Source organism: Leuciscus leuciscus (assembly GCF_965113295.1).
Source record: "Leuciscus leuciscus genome assembly, chromosome: 9".
Taxonomy (NCBI): domain Eukaryota; kingdom Metazoa; phylum Chordata; class Actinopteri; order Cypriniformes; family Leuciscidae; genus Leuciscus; species Leuciscus leuciscus.
The window spans coordinates 566,082-579,202 of NC_138733.1; the positions used below are offsets into that span (position 1 = coordinate 566,082).

The window sequence follows — 13,121 nt, forward strand, 5'->3', positions numbered from 1 at the left end:
AGTCGCTGCTTCATCTGTCAACAGAAGCTTCTCCAAGAACTCTCCATTACACTGACTGTGCCTCAGTGGTGGCAGTGGGTGTGGCCTATGGTGTGATGATGTATAACTATTGGTCGATGTCTTGCTCTGGAGGAGGTCATATGCAAATGTGTTTGCCCGTGTGACATCACAGAATCCGCAATATCAAAACGAGCCGTTTTTGGAACTTGATTAAGTAAATGCTTAGTTTATAATGAGGAGGATGATTAAAGCTCTGACACTTGCAGGATGTTTTAATGGTAGAAAGACCTTTTATATGTCAAAAGATCAAGGCAAGTTTGATTTCTCATGTCATGACCTCTTTAAAAGTTTGCTTTAGATAAAAAACTCTCAAATGGATTCAGGGTTGATTCTGTTAAAAATGTGGTAATAAAAAAACAAAACAATTATACATTCAATATAAACACATTTAAACAGCACCAATAAACTCTTTTACTTTTTCAGTCCGTTTCTGCAACAAACACACACGTTTCCATTGACTTCTATTATTTTTACACACAGCTAATTATAAATACTACAGAGTAACCCAAACAGAAATGAATAATAACAGTGTTTTCTCCAGTGAGGACGTCTCTGGGCAGAAAGATGAAAGCGTGTGTGCGCTCGTCCTCTGGTTCCCCTGTGCCGGCCTGAGGTGTTCTGGGGTTCTGGTGTTCTAGCTGGCCTGATGGTCCAGTAGTTTGTGGAGCTCGGCGGTTTCGATCCGGGCTCCTCTGACGCCTCGGTCTCTGAAACTGGCCAGAACGGGTCGTAACCTCACGCCGTCGGCTGGAAGGAAGCCCTCGATGGCTTTACGCAGCTACAACACAGGAGAACAGCTGCTAATGTTCTCTTCTCCTCAGCTCACATTCATTCATGCATTCTGATGGAAACCAAAGCGAGCGAACGTCCAAGAAGGATCATTTCTTGGATAATTCAATTAGCAGTTTATTTGGCAAACCTGAAACCAGGATTTTTCTAGAGTAAACAACTGAGAACTAAATTCGTTTTTTGTTTTTATTCTCTTTTATTCTATTATTAAGTTATGAAAAAAATTTATGGTTCATTGAAAGTTCAAAAGTTCAATGTTTTTTTTGGTTATGAGAACTTTAAGGAAACATTCCATTTAATCATTCTTCAAACATTATGGGAACGTTACTTTTGAATGTTCTCTGAACGTTACTTTAGAATGTTCTCTGAACGTTACTTTAGAATGTTCTCTGAACGTTACTTTTGAATGTTCTCTGATTGTTACTTTTGAATGTTCTCTGAATGTTACTTTAGAATGTTCTCTGAATGTTACTTTAGAATGTTCTCTGAACGTTACTTTAGAATGTTCTCTGAACGTTACTTTAGAATGTTCTCTGAACGTTACTTAAGAATGTTCTCTGAACGTTACTTTTGAATGTTCTCTGATTGTTACTTTTGAATGTTCTCTGAATGTTACTTTAGAATGTTCTCTGAATGTTACTTTAGAATGTTCTCTGAACGTTACTTTAGAATGTTCTCTGAACGTTACTTTAGAATGTTCTCTGAACGTTACTTTTGAATGTTCTCTGAATGTTACTTTAGAATGTTCTCTGAACGTTACTTTTGAATGTTCTCTGAACGTTACTTTTGAATGTTCTCTGAATGTTACTTTAGAATGTTCTCTGAACGTTACTTTTGAATGTTCTCTGAACGTTACTTTTGAATGTTCTCTGATTGTTACTTTTGAATGTTCTCTGAATGTTACTTTAGAATGTTCTCTGAATATTACTTTAGAATGTTCTCTGAACGTTACTTTAGAATGTTCTCTGATTGTTACTTTTGAATGGTCTCTGAATGTTACTTTAGAATGTTCTCTGAACGTTACTTTTGAATGTTCTCTGAACGTTACTTTTGAATGTTCTCTGAATGTTACTTTTGAATGTTCTCTGAATGTTACTTTTGAATGTTCTCTGAACGTTACTTTTGAATGTTCTCTGAACGTTACTTTAGAATGTTCTCTGATCGTTACTTTTGAATGTTCTCTAATTGTTCTAAACAATAAACCAATGAAGAACCTCAGTGTAGAGGATGTGCAGATGTGTTCAGCTCAAACTATTTTATGTGATTGTTGTGCGTCTACTGAACTCTCACCTCTTTCAGTGAAACAACACCAATCAGTCGTCCGATACCGGTGACGTAACCGTAATCCAGATTCAACACAGAAAACATGGTGTGAGTCTGTCAGAGAGAGATTGAGATGCTAAATGGGAATGTCAGAGCAAATCACCTTTTTTCCTCTTTTTGATGTTTAAAGTGACATATACTGTAACATTAACAATGCATTTCCTGAAACTAAAGTCAAAAAACAATTACAACATTACAGTTTTCTCCCCAAACTAAAGCTAAATAAACAGAACACACAGTCTGACCTTGTGCAGTGAAATGCCTTCCACCAGCTGGAAGGGGGCGGGGTCAATCTTGCAGTTGTTGAAGTTCACCTGCTCGTCAAGCAGTGGCTCCTCCCACTCCTCAATCTGCATTCAAAACCAGAGATGTGAATGAGTGTGTGTGTGTACTGTATATGTGTGTGTGTGTTCAGATGTCCTCACCTCCTGAAGTATCGTATCATCATCTGTGTCTGGGTAGTCCTGGAGAGAGAAGGTGTCACAAAGCTTTCTGTTTACATTTTCTAAAAACATCACTTAGTATGATTTATTAGCTTGTTTCTTCATGGGGAATTATTTTTTTCCAAATGTCCAAAAATTTCCACGTTTGTGGGGACATTTTGTCCTCATAGCGTAGGGTTTACCAGCACCACACACACACACTCACGTTGTTTTATTATTATTATTACTATTATCACAGACATATCGTGACTTGATTGAATGTACAGCCCTACTTTTAATTTATTCATCCAAATTCCATGACATTCCATCTTATATTGTAAAAATCTTATGACTAAATTTTCCTCATCACAGAAATCACGGACCCTACACACGTCCACACGTCCACAACGACAGGAAATGCATTTCAAGCACATCTGCAATTTATCCAAAGTTAGGTATAATCACTTCCTCAAAAGCACCGGAGTAAATGTCAAGAGCAGCATTAGTGTGTGTTGGAGATTCACCTGCAGTGCGTCGATGTCAGGCCGAGAGCAGCACAGCTTCTTCAAACTGATGCCAGAATCATACGGATCTGAGATAGAAGACAAGAGACGTGTCTGAATGCGCTGTTTGTACTGTACGTCCGCTACGTGTGTGTGTCACGGTCACGGTCACATGTAGTTTAGCTTTCAGTCTTTCATTGTCTTTCTCAATACAGTAGGTGTGTTCGATAGGAGGAGCTTTCCAATCGCTCTTGCGGTTCATTGATGTCACACACCAACCGGTCTGTGCAGCGCCACTTCAAGTCAAACACACCTAGAGCCCTATCTTGCACCCAGCGCAATTGACTTTGTACACGACGCATGTATCATTCCTATTTCTCACCCGACACACAGCGGACTCTTCCCTCCACAGACGCACGTCGGTAAACTAGGGAATGAACTTGCGCTCCCGGGGGCGGTTCAGCGAAAAGAGGAGTCGTGTTCCGCCACAAACTTTCCCTGGTGCTATTTTGCAGTTTCAGAAAACAGTTCCTCCACTGACCAGGAGAAACCTAGTCTAAAGTCAGTGGCACGTTCAGATGCTATTTTAAGGGCGCATGCTTGGCCATAATGTAGTGTGTGCACAACGCACACTTTGCTTCTCTCATCTACACACAGAAGCAGCAGTTCCCATTTTTGCAAACCATACATAATTACAAGGAAAAATATTACCACATGAGGGAAATCATTGTGGTGTCCATGAAGATGTGAAAAACTAGGCATAAATGTAGCTTTGTATGCATTTTGGCCGTTCGTTTACACAACAACAGTGTGTTGGGCGCCTGAAAACGCAAAGTTTCAAACGGGTTTCAAAGTGCAAGTTTTTGAAAGCGGTCTCTGTGTAAACAACAAAAACGTGAATCTCTGAAGACGATGACGTCGTGCACATGCGTATTACGTGTTTAATCTATAGTGTTTCATCACCATCTACTGGCCTGACAGCAGAATACAGCGTTTTTAATCGTTTTCGCGGATCCGTGTGAATGGGGATCGTTCTGACAATGGTGTCGTCTGTACACGGAAAACTCACAGGAAAAACTTCTCAGTTTTAAACATATCGTTGTCGGGTAAACTTACCCTTAGTTCTAGTCGTGCATTCGTTACCATAATCCCTAATTAGTCCTCACCTGTTTCTATTTCTGTTGATTACCTTCCTCATGTATTTAAGCCCTCTGTTCCTTCAGTTCATGTGACAGTGTGTGCTGTTGATGGGAAACTGCATACTTTGGAGTAAAATATTTGACCAAAACGAATGTGACATTACTTGTAATCTCTTCTTCCTCTACAGCCGACTTCTTCAGGACAGGTTTAAGAGGTTTAGAGGAGTCTGGGTGAGCCGAGGTGGATGGAGACTCTTCTGTGGACGTCTAGAACACACACACACGCACGCACACACACACACACACACACACACACACACACACACACACACACACACACACACACACACACACACACACACACACACACACACACACACACACAACCATTCTCAATGCCTGAACTAGATATCTGTGATGGAGATATCAGTAAAATAATGTTAAAGTTCTAGGAAAGATGGTTTTAGTCTTTGGTTCTAATTGTGGGAAATTAAAATAATAAGGAATTTCGAACAGTGCTGGCTTGAAAGCACAGCAACAGCTGTTCTTATTATATCAGACAAGCGTTCACCATCTGACCTGGAAGTGAACCCTGTAGCTGTAAGGCATGCTGGGAACAAGTCCTCCTCGCCGGTCCTGCGCTCGCTGCTTCAGGAGCGCCAGCAACTGAGCGCGCTCGACAGAACCCAGCAAGAGCATCGACTCTGAGAGACACGAGGGAATCAAACAGAGGGATCAGGACAGGCAGAATAACATAAATATGTGCATAAATACTGGATACCTGTCTATCTCTCTATCTCTCTATAATGTAATGGTTATTGGTATACTACTTTTCACAATCCATATTATCTTGGCTGATTTATAAATTAATTAAAATTTAAAAATATATATAATTAAAATTAATATCATTATAAAATATAAAGCTGACTTGATATTTTCTCCCAACGTTCTACAAACATTTTGCTAACGTTCCCATTAGGTTATAAAAACTTTATTTCTGAATGTTCTTTGAAAAAAATATCATGGTTACGTGAACGTTAAGGAATCATTCAATTGTATCATTCTACAAACATTACTGGACCGTTACTTTTGAATGTTCTCTGAACGTTACTTTAGAATGTTCTCTGAACGTTACTTTAGAATGTTCTCTGAATGTTACTTTTGAATGTTCTCTGAATGTTACTTTAGAATGTTCTCTGAATGTTACTTTTGAATGTTCTCTGAACGTTACTTTAGAATGTTCTCTGAACGTTACTTTTGAATGTTCTCTGAATGTTACTTTAGAATGTTCTCTGAACGTTACTTTTGAATGTTCTCTGAATGTTACTTTTGAATGTTCTCTGAATGTTACTTTTGAATGTTCTCTGAACGTTACTTTTGAATGTTCTCTGAACGTTACTTTAGAATGTTCTCTGAACGTTACTTTTGAATGTTCTCTGAATGTTACTTTTGAATGTTCTCTGAATGTTACTTTAGAATGTTCTCTGAATGTTACTTTTGAATGTTCTCTGAACGTTACTTTAGAATGTTCTCTGAACGTTACTTTTGAATGTTCTCTGAACGTTACTTTTGAATGTTCTCTGAATGTTACTTTTGAATGTTCTCTGAATGTTACTTTAGAATGTTCTCTGAATGTTACTTTTGAATGTTATCTGAACGTTACTTTTGAATGTTCTCTGAACGTTACTTTTGAATGTTATCTGAACGTTACTTTAGAATGTTCTCTGAATGTTACTTTTGAATGTTCTCTGAACGTTACTTTAGAATGTTCTCTGAATGTTACTTTTGAATGTTCTCTGAACGTTACTTTTGAATGTTCTCTGAACGTTACTTTTGAATGTTCTCTGAACGTTACTTTAGAATGTTCTCTGAACGTTACTTTTGAATGTTCTCTGAACGTTACTCCAGTAAGAGATGTGTTTGTACCTGCAGACTTCACCACAGGCAGCATTTTCAGATTTCCTGAGCGTAGGATCCTGTTAATGTCTCTGTAGGTGGAGTTCAGTGTGACGTAGCGAACATCTCTTTCCATAAAGTCCTCCACACGAATATTACATTTCCTACCGACAGAAAAAGAGGTAATTGCCAAATTCTTTGATGCACAAGTCAAGTCAAGTCAAGTCACCATCATTTATACAGCGCTTTTAACAATATAGATTGTTTCACAGCAGCTCTGTAGGTGTAGGTGGTGCACAGGATGAAAAACAGAAAGAGAAGATATGAAAGTGAAAGCAGAGACTCACTCGCGGTGTCCCCATCGGAGCAAGGGCAGGTACGGCAGCTTCTTAATGCGGATAACCGTGTCGTAGATGGACGGCTGGAGACTCTGAGAGACCATGTTGGCCAGAATCACAGAGATCAAGATGGGCAGAGTGTAGCTAATCTGACCCGTCAACTCCATCATGATCACGCCGGTCGACAGGGTGTGTGTGACTCCTGCTGTCAGCGCTGCTGCTCCTGCTCACGAGAGAGAGTCATGTGACTGCTCATCAAACACAGAGAGAGTCATGTGACTGCTCATCAAACACAGAGAGAGTCATCAAACACAGAGAGAGTCATGTGACTGCTCATCAAACACAGTCATGTGACTGCTCATCAAACACAGAGAGAATTACAGTGTCCGAATCCACTTTTGCTAGTTTAACGACGGGACAAATGGTCGGCGCTCCCGGCGCTGGTCTAAAAGGGGTGTCCCTATTCTCTTAACGAGTAATGAGTGTGTTTTGTCTCTATTCTCTTAACGAGTAATGAGTGTGTTTTGTCTCTATTCTCTTAACGAGTAATGGGTGTGTTTTGGTTATAACGTGCAATAAACCAATCAGAGTCTCATTCCCTTTAAAAGCCAGTTGCGCTTGCATGGCGGATTCACTATTTACAAGTGGAAAAACGTCTCGGGTTACGTATGTAACCCGAGACGTTCCCTTTCGTAAAGGGAACTCCCGCTGCATCGATACTCGATACTTTGGGGAACGAATACCCACGCCGCCACACTGAGAGACCCTGCCCTGGTGTGAAGCAATCTGGCACACTCAAGACATGAGAACTTGTGAACCTGGTGTAGAGGACAGATCCAGACTGTAATGTTTGATGAAGGTGTGTGGGGAGGCCCAGCCAGCGGCATCACAGACCTCTTGAAGAGAAACCCCTGCTAGCAAGGCTCTAGAGGATGCCACTCCTCTGGTTGAGTGAGCTTTTATCAGGAGAGGTGAAGGCAGATTGCGCACCTCGTAAGCTGAAGAAATAGCCTCTACTATCCACTTGCTAATAGTCTGCTTGGAGACCGGGGAGCCCTTCTTGGATAACCCAAAACACACAAACAGCTGGTCCGACTTCCTCCAGCCCGAGGTCCTATGTACATAGGCCTCAAGAGCTCGGACCGGGCATAACAAGTGTAACTTAGCTTGATCAGCCGACACATGCGGTGGAGGATGAAAGGCCGGAAGGATTATAGACCGTGCCACATTTGTGGGCACCTTAGGCACGTAGCCAGGTCTAGGGTGGAGAATGGCTCTCACTCTGCCAGGAGAGAACTCGAGGCAAGAGGGAGCCACAGATAGCGCCTGCAGGTCGCCAACTCGTTTCAGGGAAGTAATAGCGAGCAGGAAGGCTACCTTAAAGGATAAAAATTTCTCAGACACCTTATCCAGGGGTTCGAAGGGTGCCAGGGATAAACCTTCGAGGACCACTGCCAGGTCCCACGTGGGGACCCTAGGCTGGATAGCAGGCCTCATCCTCCTGGCTCCACGAAGGAAATAAATTATGAGTGGGTGTGTCCCCAGCGTGCCCACCCCTAAAGGCGTGTGGAAGGCTGATATAGCCGCCACATAGACCTTAAGCGTGGACGGGGAGAGCCCGTCAGAGAAACGATTCTGGAGGAACTCCAGTACTGAAGCCACTGGGCAGTTAACTGGGTCCAACTGATGTTCTCTGCACCATAAAATAAAATTTTTCCATTTAAATGCATAAAGTTTCCTCGTGGAGGGGGCTCTAGAGTTTACAATGGTCTCAACAACCTCGGTTGAGAGACCAGAATTTATGAATTGGTCCCCCTCAGGGGCCAATCCAGTAGCTTCCTGGGCTACCGCCAAGGGTGAAATATCATGACCTTGGGCTGAAGAGGGAGGACCATCCTGATCCGGATTCACCGCGGAAGGCCTGCCAGAAGGGCCCAGATGTTTGGAAGCCATATTTGGGCCTGTCAGTACAGGGCCACTAAGAGTAAGCTGATCCCGTACTGCTGAACCCTCTTGTACTCTAGAACCCCCGGGGGCAGAACAATTGGGGAAAGTATACACAGACATGGCCTCAACCATGTCTGTATCATGATATCCAAACCCAGCAGAGCTGGAAGAGCATGGGAGAGGTGGCGCAGAAGGTGGCCGTCCACATAAAGGGGAAACAGGAGCACCTCTGACAAACCGACCTCCATCCCGGCTAAAGCCAACTTGGGGTGGAGTTCGAAATCCCCGGGCTGCAGCCCCTGCCTCGACAGGATGACTGCCCCCTCTTTGATCAGAGAGACCATCGACATAGTGTCTGTCAAAAATAGAACCTAATGGTCTCTCTGAAGTTTCCTCAGACCCTGTGTTTCCAACACAGGTACTAGGAGCAGGAACCATAACTTCCTCCCCATGATCAGAAAACGAGGGCATGTGCGCGTAACTCTGGTCATGCGGAGTGGGTTCCCTCTCGGGGAAAACCCATTGGTCCTGAGCCACTACTACAGGGCCCCCATGTACAGCAGGCCAAAGAATAGTATGTTGAACACTGCTGCCAGCGAGCCCACTCTTTAATAAGGTCACGTAGTGGTGGCCTGGCCTAGCTTGATATTCATGACTATGGTAAGGAAGATGAGTGTCTGAGCTGGAGACAATTGTGCCTGCATCATGACTATAACCTACACCGCCCCCAGGAATCGGTTTCTCTGAAGAGGCACTGGTGATTTTTCCTAGACTCTGAGCCATATTCCCTAGCACCTCACGAGACTCGAAACAACACCTCGGTGTTGAACCGTCTGCTCTAGTAGTCAATGGACAGGAATGAGGATGCCCTGAAGACTCCATGGAGCTAGGACAGTGACCATGCATTCCGAGGAGGTGCGGGGATACAATACTAGGCCGAATGGAAGAATCCGGAACTGATGTGCTTTTCCCCCAAAAGCAGATCTCGGAAACTTCCCGTGATGGGGTTAGAAGGGAATGAGGAGTTAAGGGCCTTGTGGATCTATCACGACAGACCAGTCCTCGGAGCTGGTCTGACTGACAGTCGGAATCTTGAATCTGAACCCCCTCGGAGGTTGATCCATTACCCTGAGATCCGAAACAAGGCCTTACTCCCCTTCCCTCACAGGAACTATGAAGTACCGGCTGTAGAACCCGGGCTCCCGAAACCGAGGAAGAGCTCACCTTGAGGTTTCCTTTGTTAAGAGAGACTTGACTTCCTGTTCCAAGAACCAACCCTGCTCGGGGCTGGCAGACATGTGAACCACCCTTAGTAGATAATATTTCTATATTAGCTCCGCTGTAAGCAGGACCCTCCAGGCTATATTTTGAAGACCCCTCGGGGTGTCTAAATATGCTATTATGGGGGCCAGTCCCTCGAGACTGGCCTTGGCTAAAAATGTTCAAATGGTTTCGGTGACCTGAAGCAGCTAACTGGCAGGAACTAACCGAAATATGCTCTCTACAGACCTCCTGAGAGGCGGCGAACTCGACAGGGCCGCAACGTTTCCGGGCAGATACTGCGATTTGTGTTCGCTGGAAGCCGATGTGTCCCGAAGCGCCATCGGCGGCGGGAAGTAAACATCGATTTCCTAAGGGCTGTATAAGGGGGCGAGACTCCTGTACTCGCTCTCCTGGGGGAACGGCCATAAGGGTCTGCGTGTTACGACAAGACCTCTTAGTTGAAGCCATCTTAGCCCGAGAGACAGTCCTCAGACCTGTCCTCGATATAGAGGGCTTCATACGAGAATGTCTCTTCTGGCCCCAAGCCTTATACGGGGGGGCACGAGAGGAAACCTTCTCAAAATATGTTGAACTGGCGGCTGTCCCCTGAGGCTGCCCCCTGGCAGCAACCCCATGAGACCTAGATTGACAACTGGGGATAGCTGATTGTCGCTCTGCCTCCTGAAACCTTTCGACAACGGTTCTCGCCGCGTCGCCAAAGAGGCCAGAAGGTGAAAGGGGGGCATCGAGAAGGAAAGCCCTGTCTTTCTCCTCGATCCCCAAGCGATTAAGCCATAAATGTCTCTCTGTGACGACTATTGCTGCCATAGAACGGCCAATAGCACGAGCCGTCTCCTTAATAATACGGAGAGATAAGTCAGCTACTCTACGAAATTCAGTAATACCGTTGAGTGAGACCTCCCAGTTATCATCCACCTCTTTGAGGAAGTCAGCCTGGTATGCCTGTAATAACCCCATCGTGTGTAGGCATGCACCGGCTCGACCCACCGCCATATAAGCTTTCCCTAACAAATTCGATGTACGAGATTTGGAGGGAAGTGTCTGAGCTATCAGGGGTGACGCAACGTCAGGGAGAAAATATTTCGCAAAATATTCCTCAACCCGAGGCATCACCCCATAACCATTCTCATTAGATTCCCTAATAGATGAGTAAATATATACATGGGGGGAAAATAATTGAGATGAACATGGATTTTCCCACGATCTCGATACCTCAGTATGAAGATCAGTGAAAAAGGGAAGGCTCTGACACAAAGATTGTGACTGGGTCTGCAGGAAGCGACCATTTTATTCTTCTTAGTCGCTTCCTGCTTATTATATGGCCATTCAACGTTTAATTTAACCACTGCCCTGGTCACAACCTCCAGCAATTCCTCAATAACGGGAATATGGGGTGGCGAATCCCCATATTTATGTGATTCAGTGTTGATAATATCTAACCCCTCGGAGCCAGATAAATCAAACACTGTGTCTTTAACACGGTCGGAAGAAGCCGCAGCGCGGGCTTCCGAACCGTGCGCGAGACCAGTGGAGCTGGTTAATAAACACTGAGAAAGGGTCGCAACCGTCTCAGTGTTATCTGCCAGCTCCACGTGCGAATCCCATGCATACAAGCGGCGCGCTGCCTCAACAGACGCGGGGCCTGATGCACTGGAAACGCGAGCCTGATCTGATTGATCGAACAAGCTCAAACGGGAGCGGAGCTCTCTCATAGATAGCTGAAAACAGTTTGCACAGACAGCGCCCTCGAGCACTGCCCGTGCATGCTCCACTCCCAGACAAACAACACAAAACGAGTGCGTGTCACCCTCGCTCAAATAGCGCGAGCAAGGGGACGCACACCGCCTGAGTCGTTTCTCTATATTCGCCATATATATATTGAGATTGACAAACAACACCAAATAAGACAATACAGTCACACAGAACGCTTGCTGAAGACAGAAAGCTGATACGGCTATGTTCCGTTGCCCTTTTATAGCTTCCGGATCACCGTCACATGCAACGTCACGAGTGACGAGCACCAATCAAGATTGGAATAGTTCCATTACAGACTTCAGACGCGTCATGCCGAGGGCATTCCCCAAAGTATCGAGTATCGATGCAGCGGGAGTTCCCTTTACGAAAGGGAACTGAACGCTTCTCTAGCGAGGAAACGGATCTGCTTGTGCGCGAGGTTAAAGCTGTGTGTGTGTGTGTGTGGTTAAAGCTGTGTGTGTGTGTGTGTGGTTAAAGCTGTGTGTGTGTGTGTGTGTGGTTAAAGCAAACCATCTACGGGACAAGCCGGATTCATCATATCTTTATGTACACAATAATAATCTTTTACATTGTAATCCTTTTATTTTTAATATTTGGCATGTTTGTGTGATGCTGCGCTTCCCTGTCTGTGTAAAAACCAGAGTGTGTGTGTGTGTAATAAGCAGAGTGTACTCGCGTTGTGGACCCGCCTATAGGCGCACATTACTAACGCGCTCTTTAAATAACTAAATAAATACTAGAAAGTCTATTTCAGTTCCTCAAAATAGCAACGCGCCAACAATGATCCTGAACACTCCTCGTTCTCAGACCAGCAGCCCATGGGTACACAAATGTGCGCAAATGCATTTGCTATTTAAACAACGCTTCACAGGACGTGAAAATGATAATTGCGTCGGGCTGAAACTAGCAGAACACACTATCCAGTGTCTCACCCACGACAGCGTACGCTCCAGGCACGATGTGATATATGTGTCCGTCTGTGTTAATTCCCTCTGGAAACAGAGTGGCCATTCCTTCACCCACCAGACGGCCAAACCCAGCTCCTGAAACACACATTCAGTTCACACTCGTCTTATTAAAGGCTCTTAAAGTCCGGTCACACATTCACTTCACTTCACTTCAGATTTTTCTGGACTTTATGATTTAAACTTTATGGTGTTAGTTATCATGGTGTCAAACGGGCCCTAAAAAGGTGGAAATGCCCCAAAAAATACTGATATTTTTTCATATAAACACACAAACACATACCGATGACGAATATGGGAACGAAGGAACCACACGGTATAGGAAGGGTTATGGAAAGCGCAGACATCCAGAACTACACAACAGACGACAGTAACACAATTAAAGCACAACAACACACACACACATTCACAAATACTGTATATATTAAAACAGCTTTATCATGATAGGAGTGTTTAAAGCACAACCAGGGTTCAGAGTAAAGGAGAGGTGTAGTCGCGGTAGTAAAGCTGTTTGTCTGTTTCAATCCAAAATTGGAATATGGCATAAAACATTAGGGAATAAAACTGTGTTTTTATGTGCAACTTGGCATTTCCATCCAGCCTTTATAATGCGATATCCCGAACCTTGCCTGACACGTGTGAACATGCCTTGTGTGTTTATTCACCTTCATTAAGACGAAGATGGTGAGGATGATGAAGA

The 13,121-nt window shown here is 44.0% G+C and overlaps 1 protein-coding gene across 2 annotated transcripts in view; it reads right to left on the minus strand.

Annotated features, from left to right (window-relative positions):
* Positions 1–257: 257 nt before the first annotated feature.
* The window catches only part of clcn2c (chloride channel 2c), a 60,740-nt gene continuing 47,876 nt past the window's right edge, over positions 258–13,121 (minus strand). For both annotated transcript variants that reach the window (XM_082179999.1, XM_082179998.1), the window contains 12 exons: positions 13,087–13,121; positions 12,705–12,774; positions 12,389–12,499; positions 6,480–6,693; positions 6,163–6,296; positions 4,816–4,940; positions 4,401–4,503; positions 3,119–3,186; positions 2,598–2,636; positions 2,418–2,522; positions 2,140–2,226; positions 258–838 (listed from right to left, as the gene is read on the minus strand). The exon at positions 13,087–13,121 is cut by the window's right edge and continues 121 nt beyond it. In XM_082179999.1, the coding sequence (XP_082036125.1) occupies positions 695–838; positions 2,140–2,226; positions 2,418–2,522; positions 2,598–2,636; positions 3,119–3,186; positions 4,401–4,503; positions 4,816–4,940; positions 6,163–6,296; positions 6,480–6,693; positions 12,389–12,499; positions 12,705–12,774; positions 13,087–13,121 (1,235 nt within the window). In that variant the 3' untranslated portion in view covers positions 258–694. The remainder of the gene's footprint in view (positions 839–2,139; positions 2,227–2,417; positions 2,523–2,597; positions 2,637–3,118; positions 3,187–4,400; positions 4,504–4,815; positions 4,941–6,162; positions 6,297–6,479; positions 6,694–12,388; positions 12,500–12,704; positions 12,775–13,086) is intronic.